The sequence below is a fragment of the Clinocottus analis genome, unplaced genomic scaffold (genome assembly GCF_023055335.1).
Source record: "Clinocottus analis isolate CAN_PGR_092001 unplaced genomic scaffold, fCliAna1.0.p SCAF_36, whole genome shotgun sequence".
In the NCBI taxonomy this organism is placed as follows: Eukaryota; Metazoa; Chordata; class Actinopteri; order Perciformes; family Cottidae; genus Clinocottus; species Clinocottus analis.
In genome coordinates this window covers 539,016-561,687 of record NW_027176109.1, presented here as the reverse complement: position 1 = coordinate 561,687, position 22,672 = coordinate 539,016, and the positions used below count along the sequence as shown (strand labels likewise).

Below are 22,672 nucleotides of genomic sequence, written 5' to 3'. Positions count from 1 at the left end.
CACACACACACACACACACAAACACACAGACACACATCACCTCAGACATTTTGCTCAGGCGTTTAGACAAACAGGCATTTAATGTACCACACGCGGTACATTTGACCTTTTTCTGCATGTTGAACGAGCTGGTCGTCCTTAACGTGTTCTCTCTCTCTCTCTCTCTCTCTCTCTCTCTCTCTCTCTTTCTCTCTCTCTCTCTCTCTCTCCCTCTCTCTCTCTCTCTCTCTCTCTCTCTCTTTCTCTCTCTCTCTCTCTCCCTCTCTCTCTCTCTCTCTCTCTCTCTCTCTCTCTCTCAGGATGGAGTCGACAGAGAAGTGCGACGTGGTGATTCAGAATTTCAACGGGAAGTTCTTGAAAACTCCTCCGGGCATGACAGGTGGGTGTCGAGCGTCGCTTGAGTTGTGTTGAGGCGCTGTGTTGTGGGTCAGGGTGCACGTACACATATGTGTGCATCATTGTGTTGATACGTGAGCATCATTGTGTTGATACGTGAGCGTCATGACGAGGAGGAGAGCTCAAGAAACGGGTTCAGAATTGTATGAAAATCTTTAATCAACAACACAACCTCCCTTCAAACACTCTCCTCATCCTCAGCACCTTCGTTTAAAGAATAAACTTCATTTGTTCATGAGTGAATCGTCGCGAGGCGTCTCGGTCCTCCGGTGGTCCGACATCTGTCTCTCTGCAAGCGAGCGATAACGCATCGCCCTCATCCATCAGCGCTGCACCTTTTCCTCTCCTCCGCTCCTCAGACCACCTCCAGTTGACTCAGTAAGAAGATCTGAGTGATTAATTGAGTATCGACTGCGGAGGACGGCGTGAGACACACACACACACACACACACACACACACACACACACACACACACACACACACACATGGAAGAGGGGAGGGAGAGAGAGAGTGTAAAAGAAGAGGAGGAGATGCAATGAGGATGAGATTGAGGATGTCATCGGGTTAAGGAGTGAGAGAAAATGACTTAAACACAGGGAGAGAGAGTCATGTGAGGTGACTGAAGGGCGAAAAGAGAAAGAGGAGGGAGGAGAGGAAGCAAACTGAAAGAGACAGAGAGAGAAAAGAGAGAGAGAAGAGATGAGATGGAGATACAGAACTATCAAATATAGATAGAGAGAAGGGAGCTGAAGGAAATGGAAATGAAGGACAGGCAGAGAGAGAGAGCGGCGCTCCACGGCCGGCCGTGTGATTTGTGAGGTGGGCGACACACACACACACTCACACACACTCACACACACTCACACACACACACACACACACACACACACACACACTCGCTCACACTGCCGTACGTCTATATACTGTGAGGTGTAGTCATTTTGCGGCCCGTGTGGGCGTCGGGTTGTGCGGCCGACACAGAATCTCAACACGGCGCCGCGGGCGAAGAAACGCAAACGTTAGCAGGAAGGAAAACTCTTCGTTTATTCAGCGTCTAAGAAGTTATTGTCGCGAGCGACATCGTCCCGGCGGTTCATTTGATCAAAAATACACTCAGAGAAAATAGGTCGCCGTGATCATAATTTATAAATGAATGAACTCTGGAACGCACTTACTGTGACGGAGCACAATGTATATTTTAAAAGCCGCGTAGCCGTCCTGCTAGCCACTTAAAGACCTCTCCAATCAACGTTCTCATATTAATAATGCATCAAGTGACTCCACAGACGCCTTTTAGCCTCTTTCGGCTCATTGTTTCGGCCTCGTGGCATCCATAGCACAGCGTTAGCGTCTCATCGCGCAGCGTTAGCGTCCTATCGCACAGCGTTAGCGCCCTATCACACAGCGCTAGCGCCCTATCGCACAGCATTAGCGCCTTATCACACAGCATTAGCGCCCTATCGCACAGCGCTAGCGCCCTATCACATGCGTTAGCGCCTTATCAAACAGCGTTAGCGCCCTATCATACAGCGTTAGCGCCCTATCACACAGTGTTAGTGCCTTATCGCACAGTGTTAGCGCCATATCCTATCGCACAGCGTTAGCGCCCTATCGCACAGCATTAGCGCCTTATCCTATCGCACAGCGTTAGCGCCCTATCGCACAGCATTAGCGCCTTATCGCACAGCATTAGCGCCTTATCGCACAGCGTTAGCGCCCTATCACAGCGTTAGTGCCTTATCGCACAATGTTAGCGCCCTATCCTATCGCGCAGCGTTAGCGCCTAAGCTATCGATCAAAGAAGAGCGTTTAGCAACGTGACGGTCTCGTATATATTTTTCTCAGCAGTCATCGGAGGCCAAAGCAGAACTTTTACACGACATTTCGCTGACGCTTTTATCAAAAGCGACTTATTTTTTTGCTCCTGACATCGTAGACGCAGCAGCGGGGAGCAGTTAGCATGCTAACCGCTGAGCCACAGTCGCCCCTAGAACTTAAAAAAAAGAGACTAAATGTTGGACACATCGTCTTCGTCGTCCCGTGGCGCTTAAAGATGAAGTTCATGTTGTTTAGCAGGTCTTTAATTAATGAAGAGGCTCCTCAGCTTTTTGTTCTCCATAAACAGAAAGTGTTTAATCGATTTAATGGCTCCTATAAGGTCTCATCACGAGGCAATAGGATGTCGGTGTGTTTCTGTCGTCGGTCGATGCACACACACACACACACACACACACACACACACACACACACACACACACCCGCCGTGCATGTTGTTGTCTCAGGGCGTCGAGCTCTTTGATGCCGTCTTAAAGGAAATAAATAATAAAATCTAGACGGCGTTCCGTCCAGCTGAGGCAGAAATTCCTCCTTTTTTTTTTTTTTTTTTTTGGTACATTTGGGAATCGGATCCCATTTTCCAGCCGAGTGCTTTCCTCGTGTTGCTCGATAATGGATCGGATTGCATTTTTAAATGAGAATGTTCCCGTTTACTTGACATTCAAACCGCCGCGCCGCTACGAGCTAAAGGCTTTCAGCGGCTCGCTTCAGGAACACCGAAGATCTGAAGCTCTTAAGCAGCTGCACCTGCGCTGCATCCGCCCCGTGTCTCTTCTCTTATTGTGTCCCAGAACACAGACGATGTGTTTTGTGTATTAACTTTGTCCTTTTAGTGACAAATCTTGCTGTCTTTATCTCTCTCTTTGCTTTGCCTGTCTGTGTTTGAAGCCAAAAAAAGGAAAAACTGGAGAGAAACTGTTCACTATGTGAAGCTGTGACACTTTGATGGATCAATTAAACCAGTAAATTAACACCTGCAAAGCTTTGGTTAATGAGAACAAGTAAATCTTGTGATTTTTTTATTTATTTTTACAGACAAACACGAGTAGTTTTCGTCTGTTCGCTTCAGTGACTTTCCCGTGTCGAGTTTGCAGCTCTTGTGTTTGTGTTTCTTATTTGTAAGTAAATTATATAAAAAATCTTTGCTCTCAATTCAAAAAAATGTGCACCAAAAAAAAAACATTTTCTCCAAAAAAAAATTGCTCTCAAATTAAAAAATCTTTCCTCTAAAAAATACACACAAAAAACTCTAAAAAAGATTGTTTAAAAAAAAAAAATACACTAAAAAAAAAAAAACGCTAAAAAAAATTGCTCCAAAAAAAAAAATGCTAAAAAAAATCTTTGCTCTAAAAGAAATACACCAAAAAAACGCTATAAAAAAAATTGCTCAAAAAAAAATACACTCTAAAAAAAAACGCTCAAAATAAAACGTCATCATGGTTATGCTCGTTGGGTCACAACTTGTTCGCTCCTGTCACTCAGAGTCAATAAAGACGTCTTTTATTCTGCAAACCTACGTAATACAAAGATTAGAAAAACATATTTTGGAATAATAAACCAGGTTTGAGGTCAATAATCTCCTCAATAGAAGCTGCATCAGCAGCAGAAGCCATCGTGTGGACGTCGTTGCGCTCGTAGAGCAACAACGATGGATTACGGCGTGACGGCAGCAATCATTTTCTGCTCATTCGATTTGGACTGAATTTAATTTCTTCTCACTTCACCTGCTTTAAACTAAGAATTTACACATCTGAACCTTTAGATATCCACATATTCCGGTTCAGACAACGTTAATGAAGTTGACACGCCCCAAAAAAAAGGGATGCATTTGAGGGGGCCGACACAGCGGAGCCTGAACGCATCACGAACTCATCACTTTTAGTTGCAGAGCGCGAGCAGCAGGGGTCAAGCTGGCAATTAAAACTGCCCCCCCCCCCCCCCCCCCCCGTTAAGGCCCTCCTGTGCACGGCACAGATTGCAGTAATGTGACTGTGAAAGCCGGCTGAATAATTCATGTGACGCGGCGGTTGGAGCCGACAGGTGATCTCGCCTCTGGAGGCTTTTCTGCTTGTTGTTGTTGTGCGGCGACTAAAAAGTTTCACTCGCAGGAATAAATGACATCCGTTAACTTATTGTCGTGATTATCATCTGTGTTCACGGCGCCTGCGAATGAATATTAAGTGAGTTATTGTGGCGTGAACAAAAGTGTTTCTGGATATGTCTTCACCTGGCGTGGTGTTGATGTTCATATCCTACGACACACAAGTGAAAGTTGTGTCACAAAGGTTATTTGAGCAGTGAATCATTTTGCATTCCTGACAAAATATGTAATATGAAGTTTATAATCAACACTCGAGATGCCAAAAAAGTACGCAGGACATGCAGTCGCATTGACTCCACACATGCACGGTCATAAACTCACACTTTCACACATCAAACGTATTATTTTTTGTGTTAATCCCGCAAGTTATTCTTTTATTTCAATTATTTTCTCCGCCTTAAGCTGCAGCTCAAACACTTAATCGTCTCTTTTCTGTTATTTCGGCGCCATTGTGAGACGCCGGGACGGTGAAATCTGACATGTTTGACATATTTAAATAGTAATGGGATTAAACTCCACGTCACAGAGAATATATTCAATCTGTTGAAGAAGAAAAAAAGACAAGATTTTCTTCATTTATGGGCCAAATGTCCAAATCTTTATGTCTGCTCACAGAAACGTGGCTCTGTTATCTCGTTGCATGTGTTTCTCATCGCATCTCATGTGTAAAGCAAGTGAATTACATTTTACAGCATCTGTCCAACATGAAAACTGACATTTCCTGAATATTTTTCCTCCACTTTTGCATCACTAATTCGAACAATAAACGGCTGCAGTTTTTTCAGAGCCGCTCAGAAAACTCGATCTTTGTGTGTGTGACGCCCGACGCATGAAAATAACACACAGAGATCCTTTTCTTGCAAATACTGAAGACAAACGCTTGTTTCTGATCAGAAGCTGTTTTTCTGTCTCTGTGTCCTGACTGCATGAAGCTGACGTGTTGTCAGACGCCGACAAAGCAACTTTCTCTGTCTGTCACCGTGAAAGTAACCCGCAACAGCTGTGTGTGTGTGTGTGTGTGTGTGTGTGTGTGTCACACAGAGTCTCGTATTCATGAAGCTACAATCACACATCAATTAACACATCTTTTCCCTCTAAACATGACAGTTAAATCAGTTTTTAAGTGTATATTTTAACACATTCTGATCCTAATCCTGTTCTAAAAATACTCAAAATGCAATGTTTTTTTGTATAAATATCCTTATTTTAACGTCACATATTATTGTCAATGTGAGGAGCTTCCATGAATCCATATTTAGTAATAATGTGTGAGATGAAAATGAGGCTATTCGTTAAAACAAATGTGAATTTCAAGTATTTTTAGATTAGGATCAGACTATGTTAAAATATACACTTAAAAACTGATTTAACTGTCGTGTTTACAGGGAAAAGATGTGTTAATTGATGTGTGTGTGTTATTAAATGATAGCAGCTACACAACTAAAGGTTTTTGCCTGGAGCGTTAACATGAAGCGCCATCGAGGGAACTCCCAGGAACTGATTCACAACCTTCACCTGAGCTTCCACGAGTCGCTCGAGGCCGTTTGGGGGAAGTTTCCTTCTTGTTCCTCACGAAGAGGCAGAGCATCGAGTTGGTGGCTTTTTTTTTATTTCAGGGCGACGGGTCAGGAATCAGGACTTGAACTGAACACTCAGGCGTCTTAATGGCGTCTGACTGATGAAATCTTTTTGCTTCATGGTCGTCCAATTGAGATGAACGCTCCTTATGGATGTTAGTAGCTCCACCACGAAGAGGACGGCCTCATTCAATGTGTTTAAACACTCCGTAAGCCGCCACGTCGTCTCTTAGTTTTGTTCTTCATCTTCGTTCGGATCCTATTTGTTATTCTGTTTGTTGAGTCACGCTGTTGCTGAAGCGTTTCCCAGAAATAAAAGTCATTACTCCAACTTTCTTGCTTTCTAACAAACTGTAAAGACATGCTTTTAATAATGAATTGATCCAGAACGAATGCTCTGTAATGCTGCACCGATGAGGCTCTTCCTGCTTCTCCCAGAAGCCCCGAGCGTTTCTTTGGGATCAGGTTGAAGTTAGAGTTTGGTGAACTTTTGTCTGGGAGTTCACGCTCAGCTAATCCAATTTGTACTCATGCTTTCTTCTTCCTCTGGTCCAGAAAGAAGAATAAAAAGGGGGATATGTTGTCTTTGGATCGCATGGCCCGAGGTCAAAGCGTGTGGAGTTATTTAGCGTTTTAAGTGCGCCGTTTTTCTTTTTTTTGCACGCTGGCCGTGCTTTGATGCTCCGCCCGTGGCTTCGTTTCCACGCCGAAGCTGCTTTTGTTGAAGTTACACGAGGTTTGGTGGAGATGGAGCGATAACACGCTGTTGTTTTGATGTTTGGGATTAGAGGTGGAAGAGAAATACACGCACGAGCTGAGGGGCTGCGTTCAGGTCCAATTCATTCACACTGTGTTTTTGTTCGACGCCCTGTTTTTAAATCCTGTCTTTGAAATGCAGGAAACGTCCAACCTTTTTTTCTTCCTGCTATTAGGGTGATTAATCCATCCCTGTGTCCTTGTCTCCTTCCTCCTCACTCGCTGTGCAGCCCCTGCAGAGCCGCTGCTGTGCAAGTTTGCCGACGGAGGCCAGAAGAAGAGGCAGACGCAGGTGAAGTATCCCCAAAATGGCCGACCGTGGACCCGGGAAGGAGAGGTGAGAGTCTTCAACCGTCACGCCCCAAAAAATCAGCCGTAGATTCCCTTCAGTGTGTGCACATTGTAACACAACAACACACGTCTCTCTACCGGTTTGTCACCGCACCATCTTTATTCTACCCTCTGCCACAATGAAAGAAAGCCACGTCGAGGTTTTCCTCGGGCTGAATTATGCCGCATCAGACGTTTCCTAAACCTGCAGTCGCCTCTCGTTCCTCACTGTCAGAAGGAGAACACCGAGTCTGCTGAGACGGGGTTTTAAAAAAGGGAACTAGTTAACTAAAAAGTGGCGTTCAAGAGCAGCGAGCAGCGTCCCCACAAACCTTCTTCCTGCTCAGCGTTGCAGCAGAAGCACAACAGGGATCTCGACTCAATAATCACAGAGTTAAGTAACAGATTGTGCTCACAGAGAACGTCACAGAAGGTCTCAAAAGGTCTCAAAAGGTCTTTTTTCAGCAACTTTGAATACCCGGCTGATGTTCCCTTTGACATCAGATTCCTATTCACATTTCATACCCGCGTTTAAACAACTTGACAGCCCCCCCCCCCCCCCCCTTCCTGCGGGTCATTATCAGCTTTCATTCCCAATAACACGCTGGAGGCTGAAGTTGAGACGCCGCTGACAGGATGAAAGCCGGCGTGCATAAAAGGTTGTTAATTTTAAAAATACAACGATTCTGCAAAAAAAAAAAAAAACTCCCAAATTTTTTTGTTTTTCCTTTTGTTGAGAAACTCCCACCTCCAGCGTGTCAGCGCAGACGCAGAAAGAAAAGCAGACTGACTGCCGCACAATGCGGGGAAGGTCCACCAGTTGTTAGTGTCGATACCAGAGCGTCAATTTACAGAACAAGGGAAAGTGTATGAACGATAATAATAACGTCGCCACCCACACACACACACACACACACACAGTCACACACACACACTCACACTCACACAGTTTTTGAACAGCTTCCCATCGTTCGTCTTTGCGTGGAGGTTGGGAAGGAGCCGGCTGCTGAAAAGGGAAACGAAATGGAACGCGGCCCAAACCACGGCTACAAGAGGAGCCGACGCCGCATGCATGTGTGTGACCTTCGTGTGTGTGTAGCAGGGGGAGTTGTGTTGTTTTTGTGGACGCCACGCTTTAGCGAACACGGTGGTCCTCAAGCTTTTTCTGTCACGGCCGACAAAAGTGTAACAAAATAGTCCAAAGATCGCTTTTGCTTTTGGCAAAACGCAGAGAATCGGCGCGTCGCGTAACCCGCCAACGTAACCTGAACATTTTTACCCGTCAGCCTGTTGTTGCTTTAACGTCTTCCTGCTGTTGCAAGTTATGGAAATCTCCGTTAAAAACTTTCGTTGACAAAAAAAAAAGTCGATGATTTTTTTTTTGTTGTAGCAAAAAATTAGGGCCAAAAAAAAATTGACTTTTTTTTTTGTTGCTTTTTTCAAGTCAACAAAAAAATCAATTTACTTTTTTTTGTTAACAAAAAAAAAAAAAAGTCGATTAATTTTTTGGGGGATTTGAAAAAAGGAAAAAAAAAAATTAGGACCAAAAAAAATTTTTTTTTTTTTGCTTTTTTTCAAGTCAACAAAAAAAATAAATCGACAAAAAAAAAAAGGCAATTTTTTTTTGTTGACTTGAAAAAATCAAAAAAAAATTAGGACCAAAATATTTTTTTTTAAATTTACTCTTTTTTTTGTTGCTTTTTTTCAAGTCAACAAAAAAATGAATCGACTTTTTTTTTTGTCAACCAAAAAAAAAAGGTGATTTTTTTTTTGTTGTTGACTTGAAAAAAAGCAACAAAAAATAGTTTTTTGTTGTTTTTTTTGGTCCTAATTTTGAATGAGTGGCTGTTAAATGTCCTTTTCAACTCGTCCTTGTGGCCATTTTGAATCTCTCTCTGTGCACTTTGTAATAAACTAATAATACTGTAATAAACTAGGCTTGCGGCTCCAGGAGCTCGTGTTGCTTCCTTCATGACCATCGTGTCTGAAGAACTTCCCTCAACGTCTCTTGTTTTGCTTATTTAACGATCGCTGTGGATGTTTCTGAACAGGATAAGTAGAGTTGTGATTGGTCCACCAGCTCACATTAATTCCTGCAGAAGGGTTTTATGACACGCGTGTGCTTTTTACTGGCTCACTGTCGACGTCGTCAGTTGCTCTTTATTTAGCGTCTCTTGGTCTCCCGCCCACTCGTTTGCTTTGGCGAACATAAATCAAAGCTTTTTGAATGTAATTGTTTATTTTGCGACACAAATCGTTCTCGTTTCCCCCTCCGCCGTCTCCGCCCTCTCAATTCATTACCTTCATTGGCTTGACCATTAGTCAGAGGCAATATTGCTGTCAGGTCACCCCATCAAATAACCATTTACACCGCAATATTGTAATGAGAGAGCAACACAAAGGGGTTCAAAGGGAATATGAAGTGTTTTAACCTTTCGGCGTGTATATTTCTGTCTTTTATCTCTTCCTCCAGAGTGGCATGGCGTTGACGTACGATCCCGCCGCCATGCAGAACGGGTAAGCGGACGACTTTCCTCTCAGATTTACAAACGCTGTCGACATGTTTTCAGACGTCTGCACACTTTTACTTCCTGACGTAGCACCATGTTTGTAAAGCGTATGAGCGTCCACGAAGCCGTCCACCTGGGCCAAGAAGAGCACTAATATGCACGAGAGCATGCAAATGAGCCGACCACGAACATGCACACACACACACATTAAAACAGATCATTAAGCCCCCTCCCCTTCACACACACACACTCTTTGTCTTACCCTGTTGTGTGCGCTTGCCCTCGTTCTCTCACATCTGCCTGGTGCAGATGGGGGTATTTATTTATGCACCTATGCATACAAGCTGTCAGACTTGTAGGGTTTGATTGCAGACGGGGGGGGCGAGGGTGTGTGTGTGTGTGTGTGTGTGTGTGTGTGTGTGTGTGTGTGTGTGTGTGTGTGTGGGTGGGGGGGAGGTGTTGGTGTTGCTGCGCCGTCGTAAGACTTTCGTCAGCCGAGGCGATCCGACGAGAGAGAGAGAGAGAGAGAGAGAGAGAGAGAGAGAGAGAGAGAGAGAGAGAGAGAGAGAGAGAGAGAGAGAGCGTTCTGCCCGTTTCAGCAGGAAATTGGATATCGGTCCGTCTGCTGGTGCTGCTGGTGGTGATGCTGGTGGTGATGGTGGTGCTGCTGGTGGTGATGGTGGTGCTGCTGGTGGTGATGCTGGTGCTGCTGGTGGTGATGTGATCCCAGGGGACGCGTCCCTCCAGCTCCACCTTCCTCTTTCCTCCTCCTCTTGCTCGCCACATCTTAACTCCCTTTACCTCCTTCACACAACCTTCAGAACCGAAACGCTTCCGCTCGTCTGACCTCATCTAAAAAACATTTTGTTTTTTTATTGACTCTTCTCTCTTCCCTCTTCTTCTACATGTTGTTCCTGTACGGAGGTAGATTTGTGTCTTTTTTTACCCGAGCAAATTTCTTGTTTGTAATTAAATTATCTCCAAATTTTTGCTCTCAATTCCAAAAATTGTGTCTGAAAAAAAAAACGCTCTCAAAACTAAAATTTGCTAAAAAAAAAAAAAAAAACGCTCTCAAAAAAAATATTGAAAAATGAATAAACGCTCTCAAAATTAAAATTTGATCTTAAAAAAAACACTCTAAAAAAAAAAAAAACGCTCTCAAAAAAAATATTGAAAAATGAATAAACGCTCTCAAAATTAAAATTTGATCTTAAAAAAAACACTCTACAAAAAAATTGCAAGTTATGTTTTTTTTTTAGAGCAAATTTTCTTTTTTTTAAGAGCAATTTTTTTTTTGAGAGCAAATTTTTGGAATTGAGAGCAAAGACTTGGAGATAATTTACTTACAAACAAAAAATTTGCTTGGGTAAAAAAAGACACAAATCTACCTCCATATTCCCAAAGTCCTTTTCTTCTTCTTGTGATTCCTGTTCTCTATGTCCACTCTGTTACTTGAAGTCTTTGTTTGTATGCGTGTGCATGTGTGTGTGTGTGTGCACTTGTGCACTGCGCTCAACCCCCCCATTGACCTCTATTTCAAGGTCACCGGAGATCCTTCCGGCGAAGCGCTAAATGACTGTGAAATGCTAATGCGGCTAATTAGAGAGGGAAAGAAAAGAGAGGGGGAAAGGGTTGGATGAGAAGAGAAGGGGTCAAGAGGAGGGCAAAGGCAAGAAGAAAGTCAGCCCAAGGAGAGAGGAAGGGAGGAACTCCAAATCAATTACAGGTTGTCGAGTCCTTCCAGGCTCGAGGATGTTTGATCCGAGGGTCCGATGCCGATCTGGTGTTATTGGGAACGAGTCCGACCCGAGCAGACGGCTCGTAGCCGACCTCTTTTATCAGGAGGCTTCTTCTGGCTCGCTTTGCCTTCATCTCCCACCTCCTGTCTGCCTGCTGTGTGTGCTGCCCTCTAGTTTCTACTCTCTCTCTCTCTCTCTCTCTCTCTCTCTCTCTCTCTCTCTCTCTCTCTCTCTCTCTCTCTCTCTCTCTCTCTCTCTCTGCCTTGTTGTGACACTCACTATCTGTCTTCTCTGGAGGGGGGGGGGCTGTCAATAAAAAAATAATAGAAGATCTACACACACATATATATGTGTACATTTAAAAAATAAAATAATAATATATAAGTTAAATACATTAAATATATCAATTAAATATATAAGTTAACTAAAACTAAATTATATATATATATTTATATATATATTTGGGTGAATGTTATTTATTTTATCTACATGCACAAATATATGTAAGTAAAATACAACATAATTTATATATATATATATATATATATATATATATATATATATATATATATATATATAAAATAAATTAAATAAATATAAAATTATATAGGATGATGTAGGATGAGCGTGCTGATACATATATATATATATATGTATATGTATATATACATATATATATGTGTATATATATATATATATATATATGTATGAAACCACGCATATATGTATATATACATATATATATATATGTATGTATATATATATATATGTATATATATACATATATATATATGTATGTATATATATATATATATATGTATATATATATATATATATATCCACATATATATATATATATATATATATATACATATATATATATATATATATATATATATATATATACATATATATATATATATATATATATATATATATATATATATATTACAGCATCCTCATCCATATTTATTGGCTGTAAAGTCACGAAGGTCGACACTAAATCATTCACTTATTTTTCAGGCTCACTCCTGACCGAGCTGTCACACCAGAGACACACAGCGAGGTTTGAAATTCAATCCCGAAGTAATTCGCTGTTCACAATTACATGTTTAGTGTATTGTCTAAACAGCCGCGCTGGTCCCTATTGACAGCATACTGCTCTGGGCTAATAGCCTCCATCAATAACCTTGGGTCTGTCCTCTGCCTGCTATTCCCTCTCTCTCAATGCACATCCCTCTAATGAAAAATACAATAAACACAATCAGAGGAGCATATTGAATAACCCGGCTGCGTGGTTTCATTTGTATTCATCAGTGACAGTAATACAGTATCTGTGATGCAGGCCGTGCTTCCACAGTACAGTCACAGAGATGGATCCTCAACACGACACCAGCAAAGAGTAGTTTGGTTTCTCGTCGCTGATCACCACTTTGACCAACGTGTTCCAGCTTTTTCTCCAACTTAAATGCATCCGCTATAGAGCTGTCTATTCTAACTTTTCAATTTTAAGCATTGTATGGGGTCAGAACATCTTAAATGCAGAAATAATGTACAGTTCAAGGGAGTTGACCCTTGAGCTGTACATTATTGTAGATACAGTACAGCCTTGAGTACTTTATTGTAGATACAGTACAGCCTTGAGTACTTTATTGTAGATACAGTACAGCCTTGAGTACTTTATTGTAGATACAGTACAGCCTTGAGTACCTTATTGTCAATAATGTACAGTTCAAGAGTGTTGGACCTTGAACTGTACATTATTGTAGATACAGTACTACCTTGAGTACTTTATTGTAAATACAGTACTGCCTTGAGTACCTTATTGTCAATAATGTACAGTTCAAGGGAGCTGGCAAACCCTTAAACTGTACATTATTGTAGATACAGTACAGCCTCGAGTACCTTATTGCTGCGACATCATAAATAGTAATAGTGGCTGCCTTTCAGCACAAAATAGTTGTAGCATAGCATTTCAATAGCCTGGAGAAAATATTCCGGTATGTGTTTATAGGGACCGCTGCGCGTCGGGCCTCACAACACCCTTGAACAGTTCATTATTGACGAAACAGTACTGCCTCTCGTACATTATTGCTTAAATAAACTACACCCCGTGACTCACTCTCAACCAATCAGAATGTTTGATTTGATCTACCTCGTATTATAATGCAGAACACAAAACTGATCTTTCTGGAGCTGAAGCAATAATCAATACAGTGTTGTGTGGAGTAGCAATGGGAGCTGTACTCTTCATGTGCTAGTTCGTAGGCTTCAAAAACACCAAGTGGAACATAATAATCCAAAAGGGGAGGCTGGCTGCTGGGTGTCCGTGTAAAAAGCACAATCGCACTCTGGAGCTTATCGCAGGCAGCTGGAAACCAACGGCATCCACCAATGTTCAAAGTAAACCAACAATTAAACGACGCTTGAGTCGTGGTAAATCAGCTTTTTTTTCATACAATGGGTAGCGGGCGGGGGGGGGGGGGGGGCAATGTTGGTGATAGATAAGGGAGGCCTCTCTGTCTCTGCCACTCTCCTCCCCTCCCTTTCTCCATTATTCAGTCAACAGACACTTTGGGATCGATCGGGCGCAGCAACATGGCCTGGCGGATGAAACATGTCCTCTCTAGGTACACAATGATAAATAAAGCACTGCGAGCCACAAGCCTTCCACACGCTGCTCGGTTGAAGGGGTAAAAGCAAAAAAAGAAAAGAGCTAATAGGGCTAAATCAGAAGGGCAAACAAAGGGAGAGACGTACAAAAAACGCAGGCGTTACAGACGCAGCTTTCTCTACTTTCTCTCACAATAAAAGAGCCGTGTTGCAATATTCCACCCACTCACACGTTAAGGTGATAATTCATTGTCGCGCATTGGCAGCGGAGCAGACGCCTTTGTAACGCGGCGTGCGCTCCGGTGAGCGTCGAGTCTCGTCGTTCCGAGACGTCTTTGATGGCGCGGCGCAGAGTGAAGCTGCTAAATGTATTGTTTCCATGACGGCCTTGATGATGTCTGATGTCTGATCCATTTTGTCAGCAGCGTCTTGAGGTGCGCGGGGCGGTAGAAGGCAACAGAGGCACAAATAGGCTCATTTGCGCCTTTGCACATGTGGCTACACGCTAAACAAGGAGCTATATGTGCGGAGAAGCCTCTTGATTGACGCCAGACGTCTGCATTGTCATGCTAACGTGCTAACATGCACCATTGCCCATGTGCTACGTGAACCTTTGCACATGGCTACACGTGAAGCGCTAAACAAGAAGCTGTATGCACAGAGAAGACTCTCGATTGATGCCACACGTCTGCGCTGTCATGCTAACATGCTAACGTGCACCTTTACACATGTGGCTACGTGCACCTTTGCATGTGGCTACACGTGAAGCGCTAAACAAGAAGCTTTATGTGCAGAGAAGCCTCTCGATTGACGTCGTACCTCTGCACTGTCATGCTAACATGCTAACGTGCACCTTTGCACATGTGGCTACACGTGAAGCGCTAAACAAGAAGCTTTATGTGCAGAGAAGCCTCTCGATTGACGTCGCACGTCTGCACCGTCATGCTAACGTGCTAACGTGCTCTCAGTTCGGCTGTCACCCCGGCTTGGAAATTTGGAAATTGGAAATTTGTAACCCTTTTCTGTTTTTCTTCGTAGGTTCTACTCGTCGCCGTACAGCATCTCCACCAATCGGATGATTGCACAGACGTCCATCACGCCCTTCATCGCCGCTTCCCCCGTCTCCACGTATCAGGTGTGTGCCGCATCTTTCTGAAGTTTTGGTGGGTTTCGCCCGGGCTTGAAAATAATCCTGCGAGATGAGCAAAAGAAGGCCAGCTTGAAGTTGCGTGTTCTGATTAATAAGTCTTTAGCTGAAAAGATGATTTTCTTATGTTGCTTTCTTTCCAAATTCCGTGTTCTTCAGGAGGTTGTTTTGTCTTTTCCTTTCCTGCAATCGCATGCGTGTTGACGCTGGTAAATGTCTCCGACAGACTCAACAAAGCAACCAATGTTCAGACGCGGCTCCAATGACCCGATACAGTCTGATAGGAAACGTCTGCAACCGTGTAGAGATACACGAGGAGCAAAGCTTCAGTTTACGAGTCGTAAAATAAAACTGTGGTTGGAAAGGATGAGTAATTATTTATGCAAACCAATGCTATAAAAAAAAGCCTTAAAACCAACAATGAATTGAAGTATTATCTGTGTCGACAGAGCCTGAAACGGTGTATTTGCTATACATCATCGATGAGTCACGCTGTGGCGTTCATTACCATCAACACAAGTTGTGTAGTTTATTCAGAGTCACACACACACATGCACTAATCCCGCTGCTGTACATATTTACTGGCACACCAAAATGTGCATTAATACGCAGCGGAAATAGCCCCGAGCCAATCTTCTTGTGGTTATTAAGTGATGTTCACAAAAAATTTACAGCGGGCAGCTGTTTGAGAAAATTACTCAGCCTTTTAAGAAAATGTAAGTATATATTAGTGACCCCAGAGAGTTCTGTCTCCTGTAACAAATGGGGCTTTGTGCTGAGTGCAACATAAATCTGAAGCACTTTAAGCACTCACCCTAAACGTATTTATAGTTTGAGTTGTGTTTATAGGTTGCACATGGGGATTATTTATTATTATAGCCCTGATTTTTATGTTTAATTTGATAGCTAACATATTTTTTTTGCATCTTTACCATGTTTTTTTCTTGATTTATACCTTGTGAACTGATATATAAGAGCCTCTAATTAGAGCCAGTAGGGCTCAAAGGGTCATGGGATTGTCTTGCCCAGAGAAGAAGAAGAAAAAAAGGAGTTAACAACTTAATTGGGATCAATGATTATGGAATATGGAGTTCATAATTTCCCTCGCTCACGTCCACAGCTTGCTCTCTGGTTTCCAAATGAATTTAACATGTTGTGTTAACTCGTGTTTTCACTGTTGCCCTGTGTGTCGTCCCTGGAGGCGCAGGCCAAAGCAAGTGGAGCTTGTCTTTTTCTCAGAAGCACATAAATGAAATCAGCTCTCTGGTTCTCGACAGTTCTTAGCTTAGCGATGATAAAACACAGGCTCGTATCGCTGCTCTCCCCCCCATCCATCTTTCATTCTGAGGCACAAATCCTTCTTTTGTCTGGATCTGTTCCCACGTGTCGCATCCTCTGTCTCCCACAAACCCTCAACCCATTCATGTCAAAGCCGGTTTTTGCCGCTGCAGTTCTTCGAGAGATCGACTCGGTGCTTGATCCTCGGTTTGTCGAACACGTGTGCGGCTTTAAAAAAAAACGTTTGTCTTTTCTCGTCCGCGGCGGGGAAAACGAGAAAGACAAAGACGCACAGAGACTCATGCACGTTCTGCTTCTTGAGGGAAAAACTAACAGCTTGCACTTCTTTAACTCGCCCGTAGACAGACGCAGGTAAGCGAACATCCACGTGCACTTCTATAATTACTGCGTGTCATATTTGACACGGGACAAAAGGCCTTTTGGTTTTGCTTTTGACGTGTTGGGTTGTGCAGCAGGAGATGAAAGTGGTGATTTGTGGCCGAGCCCGGGCTTTGATGATGAAACCGTCCGCTGTGCAGCAGTAATTATTAGAGTGTATTGCTCTCTGTGGTCTTCATATCCTCTCATAATTACAGCATAACGTACTGTATAGTGGACGGCTGTAATATTCTTTAGGACACACTCGCCGCCGGGACCGAGGCTCTGCAATGGGATGTAAAGACTTGAGCTAATGATTCATTTTCTCTCCTCTTCTCTTTGGCTTTTTCTCATTTTGGCTCCCTTCCTGTCATTCTGCCTTCCAATTGTCCTTCTTTTGTGTTCCCTCTTTTTCAATTCGTTAACCACTTATAACAATCTTTTTTTTATCTCCCTCTCATCTCCCTCCCTGACCTCCCTCCTGCATCCTCCTACTCATCCCTGTCGCGTCCTTCTTTATTTTCTCTTCTTTATTTCTGTTTCTACTTCGTTGTGTCTTGGTTTATTGTTTATTTTTGCTGCTCATCTCATGGTGATCTCTGGTCTCCACAGGTCCAGAGTACATCATGGATGCCACATCAACAGTATGTTATGCAACCGACGGTAAGTTTTTTAAACCCGCTCTTTATTTTCTGGGTCTTTCCTCCACGTCGCAGCACTTTTCACTGTCACATATTGTAGAAAAAAAAAACACCAAAAAGTCTTCCATCCCAGAAACCGTGTCCGTTCTGTTTGTGCCATTATGCTCGGATCATTTCTTTATAACAGTATTTAACGTCGCAGATGTTGCTCTTTTTCATTCTAGCTCATATTTCAATGCAAATGATGAAGCATTGAACACTGAAATATTGCAATAAGCCAAATAATTAAATAAAAGTGCAGCATGTGAGAGCCAAACCCGTATCAGAGCAGGAAAAAACAACTTAAGCCCTTCATCCGAGTCTCAGCCTGCTGAATCAGCTGCTGCATAACCTCACAGCCGCTGAGCCGACATACCGTAATATGAGGTCGCCCCCTGCTGGGTCAAAATGGAACTGCAGACAAAAAGCCAACTATTGGAAAACATTACACTGATAATATAGTCAATATTAACAATATTAACTGATGTATTTGAACTTTAATACACACACATGCCTTTACTGTTACAGTGTAAGCTGTTCTGTGGTTACATTGTAGCTGTAAAGGTACTGTAACCGCTACATTGTAGCTGTAAAGGTACTGTAACCGCTACATTGTAACAGTAAAGGTACTGTAACCGCTACATTGTAACAGTAAAGGTACTGTAACCGCTACATTGTAACAGTAAAGGTACTGTAACTGTTACATTCTAACAGTAAAGTACTGTAACCGTTACAGTTACTTTACTGTTACAGTGTAACCACAGTACAGTTTACATTGTAACAGTAAAGGTACTGTAACCGCTACATTGTGTTCTTTGGTAATGTTCTATTAACGAGCCTGTCAAACATCCATTTAATGGTTTATTACACGCCTGTCCTGAAAAAGGTTTAGTGGTGAACATTTATATCATTCATAAAGTGATAGAGTCCATCATGAGACCAGTCATAAGAGGTCCAATGAGGAGTTCAGTGTTAATGGCCACCGTGACATCTGATGAGCACACTGTCTCTTCCAGAAGTTTTCCAATAGACATAGAAAATAAAGTTGCCAGCTATTGGGAAAAAAAATAAATAAATCATCTGCCATCCAAGATTTGTATCTTACCAGAAGTGTGAGTTTTCTTGAAAAACATCTGCTGACTATTTCATACCTGCAAAATGCAGTTATGCTCCATTGAAATTGTCAGCTGTGGGCGTGTGGAGGAGAGGCAGCACGGATACGATATCTATCGAGCATGCTCTGAGGAAATCCAGCAAATATTGTCACAACACAATAGTTAAATGACTTCCAAACGCCGCTGTCCTCTCTCCAGTTCCCTCTTCCTATCTGCCTTCCTCTTTGTGTCTATCTGCAGACTCCTAAAACATCCTGTTGTCATGGTCTGATTAAAATGATGTCTGCTAGAGAGAGAGAGGATAATACCCTCCTATGAATGTGTTTTCAAACAAACGTCCTGTCTAATTATTTGGCGAGCCGCTTGACACGACGGCGGGAGGAAGACGGAGACACGAGGAAGAAGAGACGGAAGAAGGGATGAGGAGGAAGAGAAAGATAGATGAATAAGAGAGCCTTTGACAGAGAGAGAGAGAGGACATGGGAGGGGAGAAGCAGGCGCAGGGAAAGAAGAGATTACAGAGAATAAAATGGAGAACAAAGAAAAGAAAAACAACTGCTGCTAAAAAGCTCGTCTGGGCCGCGCGCCGCTCGCCGGCCTCGTTGTCTCGGCATCGTCAAAATCCCTGTTAGACAACAAAGGCCGAGGCTGCAGTCATTGTGTTTCCTGGAAGCAGAAGAGCGGGAGAGACACACGGGCGGCTTAATCCTGTTCCTATGGCAGCAGAGGCTCCCTCGGGTTAATGGCGAGCAGCGTCGATTAATGGCGCGCGCTCATTGACACGTTTAGGTTGTTGCGCGCAGTCACGCCTCCGCTAATCACTGCAGCGCCGGGCTGAGAGTCCAGAGAGAGTTTACTGTGTGACGCTAATCCCTTCATACGAAAGAAGTGACTCCTAACCTTCCTCTTGTGTTAGCTCTCTGTTAGCAGCGCTAGTGTCAGCTTTCTGTTAGCAGCTCTCGTGTTAGCTCTATGTTAGTAGCTCTTGTGTTAGCTTTCTGTTAGCAGCTCATGTGTTAACTTTCTGTTAGCATCTCTTGTGTTAGCTTTGTGTTAGCATCTCTTGTGTTAGCTCTATGTTAGTAGCTCTTGTGTTAGCTTTCCGTTAGCAGCTCATGTGTTAGCCTTCTGTTAGTATCTCTTGTGTTAGCTTTATGTTAGCAGCTCTTATGTTAGCTTTGGTTTTGACCCGTGTCTTAAAGCAGCTGTGAAATACAGTAAAACAATGATGTATCATCAAGTTGTTCCTCATCTCTTGGTGACCTCGTGAAGCTTCCTTATCCATGAACATATTGTTATGTTTTAATATTTTTGGTGTGGGCCTCTGGGCCTTTTCTTTGTTAGGATGACAACAACCAATCAAGCAAACTTTATGTTTTTAACTAACACAAACGTCATCGTTTCAACCAGAGCGTTTTATAATTTAGTGAATTTTTTGTATTATTTAGTCAAAGTCCAAAAGCCTTGACGCAATAAACACATTTCATGTGGATCCTTTGTGCATTTAAAACCTAAAACGTGTCGGTGCAGACAGTAGGAAGGTTAATTAATAGGTTAGAATAATAGTAAAGACAGCGCTAGCTCGCTAGGAACATAGCAGGTACATACACATGCAGTCCTGCAACCATGTTACACACAGACACAAGCATAGGTGGGCACGCTCGAATAATGCAGATACACACATGCACAAGCACACCTACACACAGTGAAGTGCCTACAGGACTGTGTTTCCAGGTCTTGGTGCGAAGCCCAGATTACTTGAACTCCCTGTCTTTACATCTTCATTAGTGAGAGGATGTCTTTGTGCGTAATTTCTCCCAAATCCCCCCCGACAGGAAATGAATGCATTACCTCGAACCATTCATCGCGAGAAAGAGCGGGAAGGCGGCTTATCGGGGTGTAATGAGACTTCCAAAGAACTGGGATTTCAGATCTTCCTTGAGTTAAATAGCTATGTTCAAGCAAACAAAGGAGGCGAGGAATGTGTCGCGAGAAGACCCAGATCAGTACGTATCTGAGCTTCTGAATGAATAGTGCAAAAAGAAAAGAAGAAGTATGCCGGGGTCCCTTGTGTGTCTGTTAGCGTGCAGAGCCCATGCATTTGGGCGCCATGTTTAGAGTTTACATCTACCTGACCTTTTTGCTTTGTGTAGAAAAAACAAAGATGAAAGTGAGTGCAGTAAACATCTGCTTTCCAGACCACACCACCTGGGAGACAACAAGATGTTTCCTCCCCTATGCATGCTCACACACACACACACACACACACACACACACACACACACACACACTCAGAGCTCCCATCCCACCGGCAGCTGCTCGTGGTTTTCTCGATAAACTGGTGTCGTTATCACTAATGCTGTGTATTTGATGCTACACGATGCCCCGCAGCATTCTGCTAGTCAGCTTCACTTGTCGACTGGAGAAATGACAGAGAGAGAGAGAGAGAGAGAGAGAGAGAGAGAGAGAGAGAGAGAGAGAGAGAGAGAGAGAGAGAGAGAGAGAGAGAGAGAGAGAGAGAGAGAGAGAGAGAGAGAGAGAGAGAACGAGTTCAAAGTTGAGACGGATTCTGTATTTTTCTCTCTCTCTCGTCCTCGGGGGAAAATATAACTGTCTTTCTTGTGTTCTCATTTATTGCCAACCCAGGAAAAAAAACATGTCTGATCCCTCAAAAACAATAACACACACACGCTCTACCACATGTAATTGCACACTCGTCTCACACACACACACTCCAGCATCGCGTGTGCGTGCGGACACACACACACACACACACACACACACACACACACACACACACACACACACACACAGAGCAAGTTCAACACTGCTGCAGCTGTAAATCTGAGCGGGACAATTAGTCGTTGTGGGCTTGCTTTTTTGTTTTTTTGCTTTACGCAGCTTTCTCCCTGCGTGGAAGAAACCCGCTGAGAGATTGGATGAAGTGAGAGAAAGCGCGAGGGAGGACGAGAAATCATTAAACGAGGGAACGCATTATATAGATGGATGAAAAGCTCGGGTATTAGCGAGACCCTGGCTGCTAAATCTACCTGCTGGAGCCAAAGCTTTGTGCGGGTTTGTGGTTTAGGATCTGTGGATGCATCTGTGTGTGTGTGCGTGTGTGCGTGTGTGTGTGTGTGTGTGTGTGTGTGTGTGTGTGTGTGTGTGTGTGTGTGTGTGTGTGTGTGTGTGTGTGTTACAGAGCATTTCTGATGTCTGGTCGGCTGTGTTCTTCAAACAGATCTCCCTGTGAAGACATGCAGTCAGGAGGAAGAGCACTGAACACTGTTAACAGAGACAACAATCCTCTTTACTGTGTGTGTGTGTGTGTGTGTGTGTGTGTGTGTGTGTGTGTGTGTGTGTGTGTGTGTGTCCCTGCATAGCCTTCAGATATAAGGATCTTCACCTCCAGATTTACAACTGTGACAGGCTGTGTGTGCGTCAGAGAGGAACGCTCCACACAGCTAGAAACCTTCATCACTGTTAGTGTGTTCATGTGTGTGTTTACCTATATGTGTGTGTGTGTGTGTGTGTGTGTGTGTGTGTGTGTGTGTGTGTGTTGTTCGAGCCTCCCCATGAAACTCTACAGACACGGAGCTGCCTAAAATACCTAAGTTTAATACCTGTGTTCTTCTAACATCCTGTCTCAACACGCCGCTACAGAAGCGCCGACTGCCCTCCTGAGCGAGGCTGACATGCGTTCGCCGATGCTTGAAGTTAAACTCTAGCAGTGTGTGTGTGTGTGTGTGTGTGTGTGTGTGTGTTTGTGTGTCTGTGTGTGTATACCGTTGCCATCTCAGTGTGAGGAGTCTCCTATTAAAGGCGGAGCTGTTGAGTCTGTGGCTGAGCCGCCGTGGAGAAGAAGCGGCTCGGTGCATCAAGGTGTTAGCGGGCATCAAAGCGCTTCACGTTGAAGAGATTTACAGTAAAAGTCTTTCTGCTGCGTTCTGTGGAGCCGGATGACGGGCGGCATCGCCGTCAAACCGCCGGCAGTCATCAGACTTAACTGGGTTGGAAGTCTTTCCTTCTACAAACAATTTACTGCTAGCTGGATGTCTTTAAAAGCGAGCTGCATACAACAAAAAATCCCCTTGGCGGTACTCATATCAAGTGACACATTTCAGCTGTTGTAAGTCGTGTTATGTGGTCTGGTTGGAATGCAGATTTTAACTAGTTCAAAGGAATTGTTCTGATATAGAACTACGCTCCTGCTTT

General features: G+C 43.3%; 1 protein-coding gene across 1 annotated transcript in view; it reads left to right on the top strand.

Annotated features, from left to right (window-relative positions):
- Positions 1 to 22,672, top strand: part of LOC137799546 (RNA-binding motif, single-stranded-interacting protein 3-like) — a 109,154-nt gene that overhangs the window by 83,099 nt on the left and 3,383 nt on the right. The window contains exons 6-10 of the mRNA XM_068596342.1: positions 300 to 379; positions 6,898 to 7,004; positions 9,471 to 9,514; positions 14,898 to 14,994; positions 17,275 to 17,325. Coding sequence (XP_068452443.1) covers positions 300 to 379; positions 6,898 to 7,004; positions 9,471 to 9,514; positions 14,898 to 14,994; positions 17,275 to 17,325 — 379 coding nt within the window. The remainder of the gene's footprint in view (positions 1 to 299; positions 380 to 6,897; positions 7,005 to 9,470; positions 9,515 to 14,897; positions 14,995 to 17,274; positions 17,326 to 22,672) is intronic.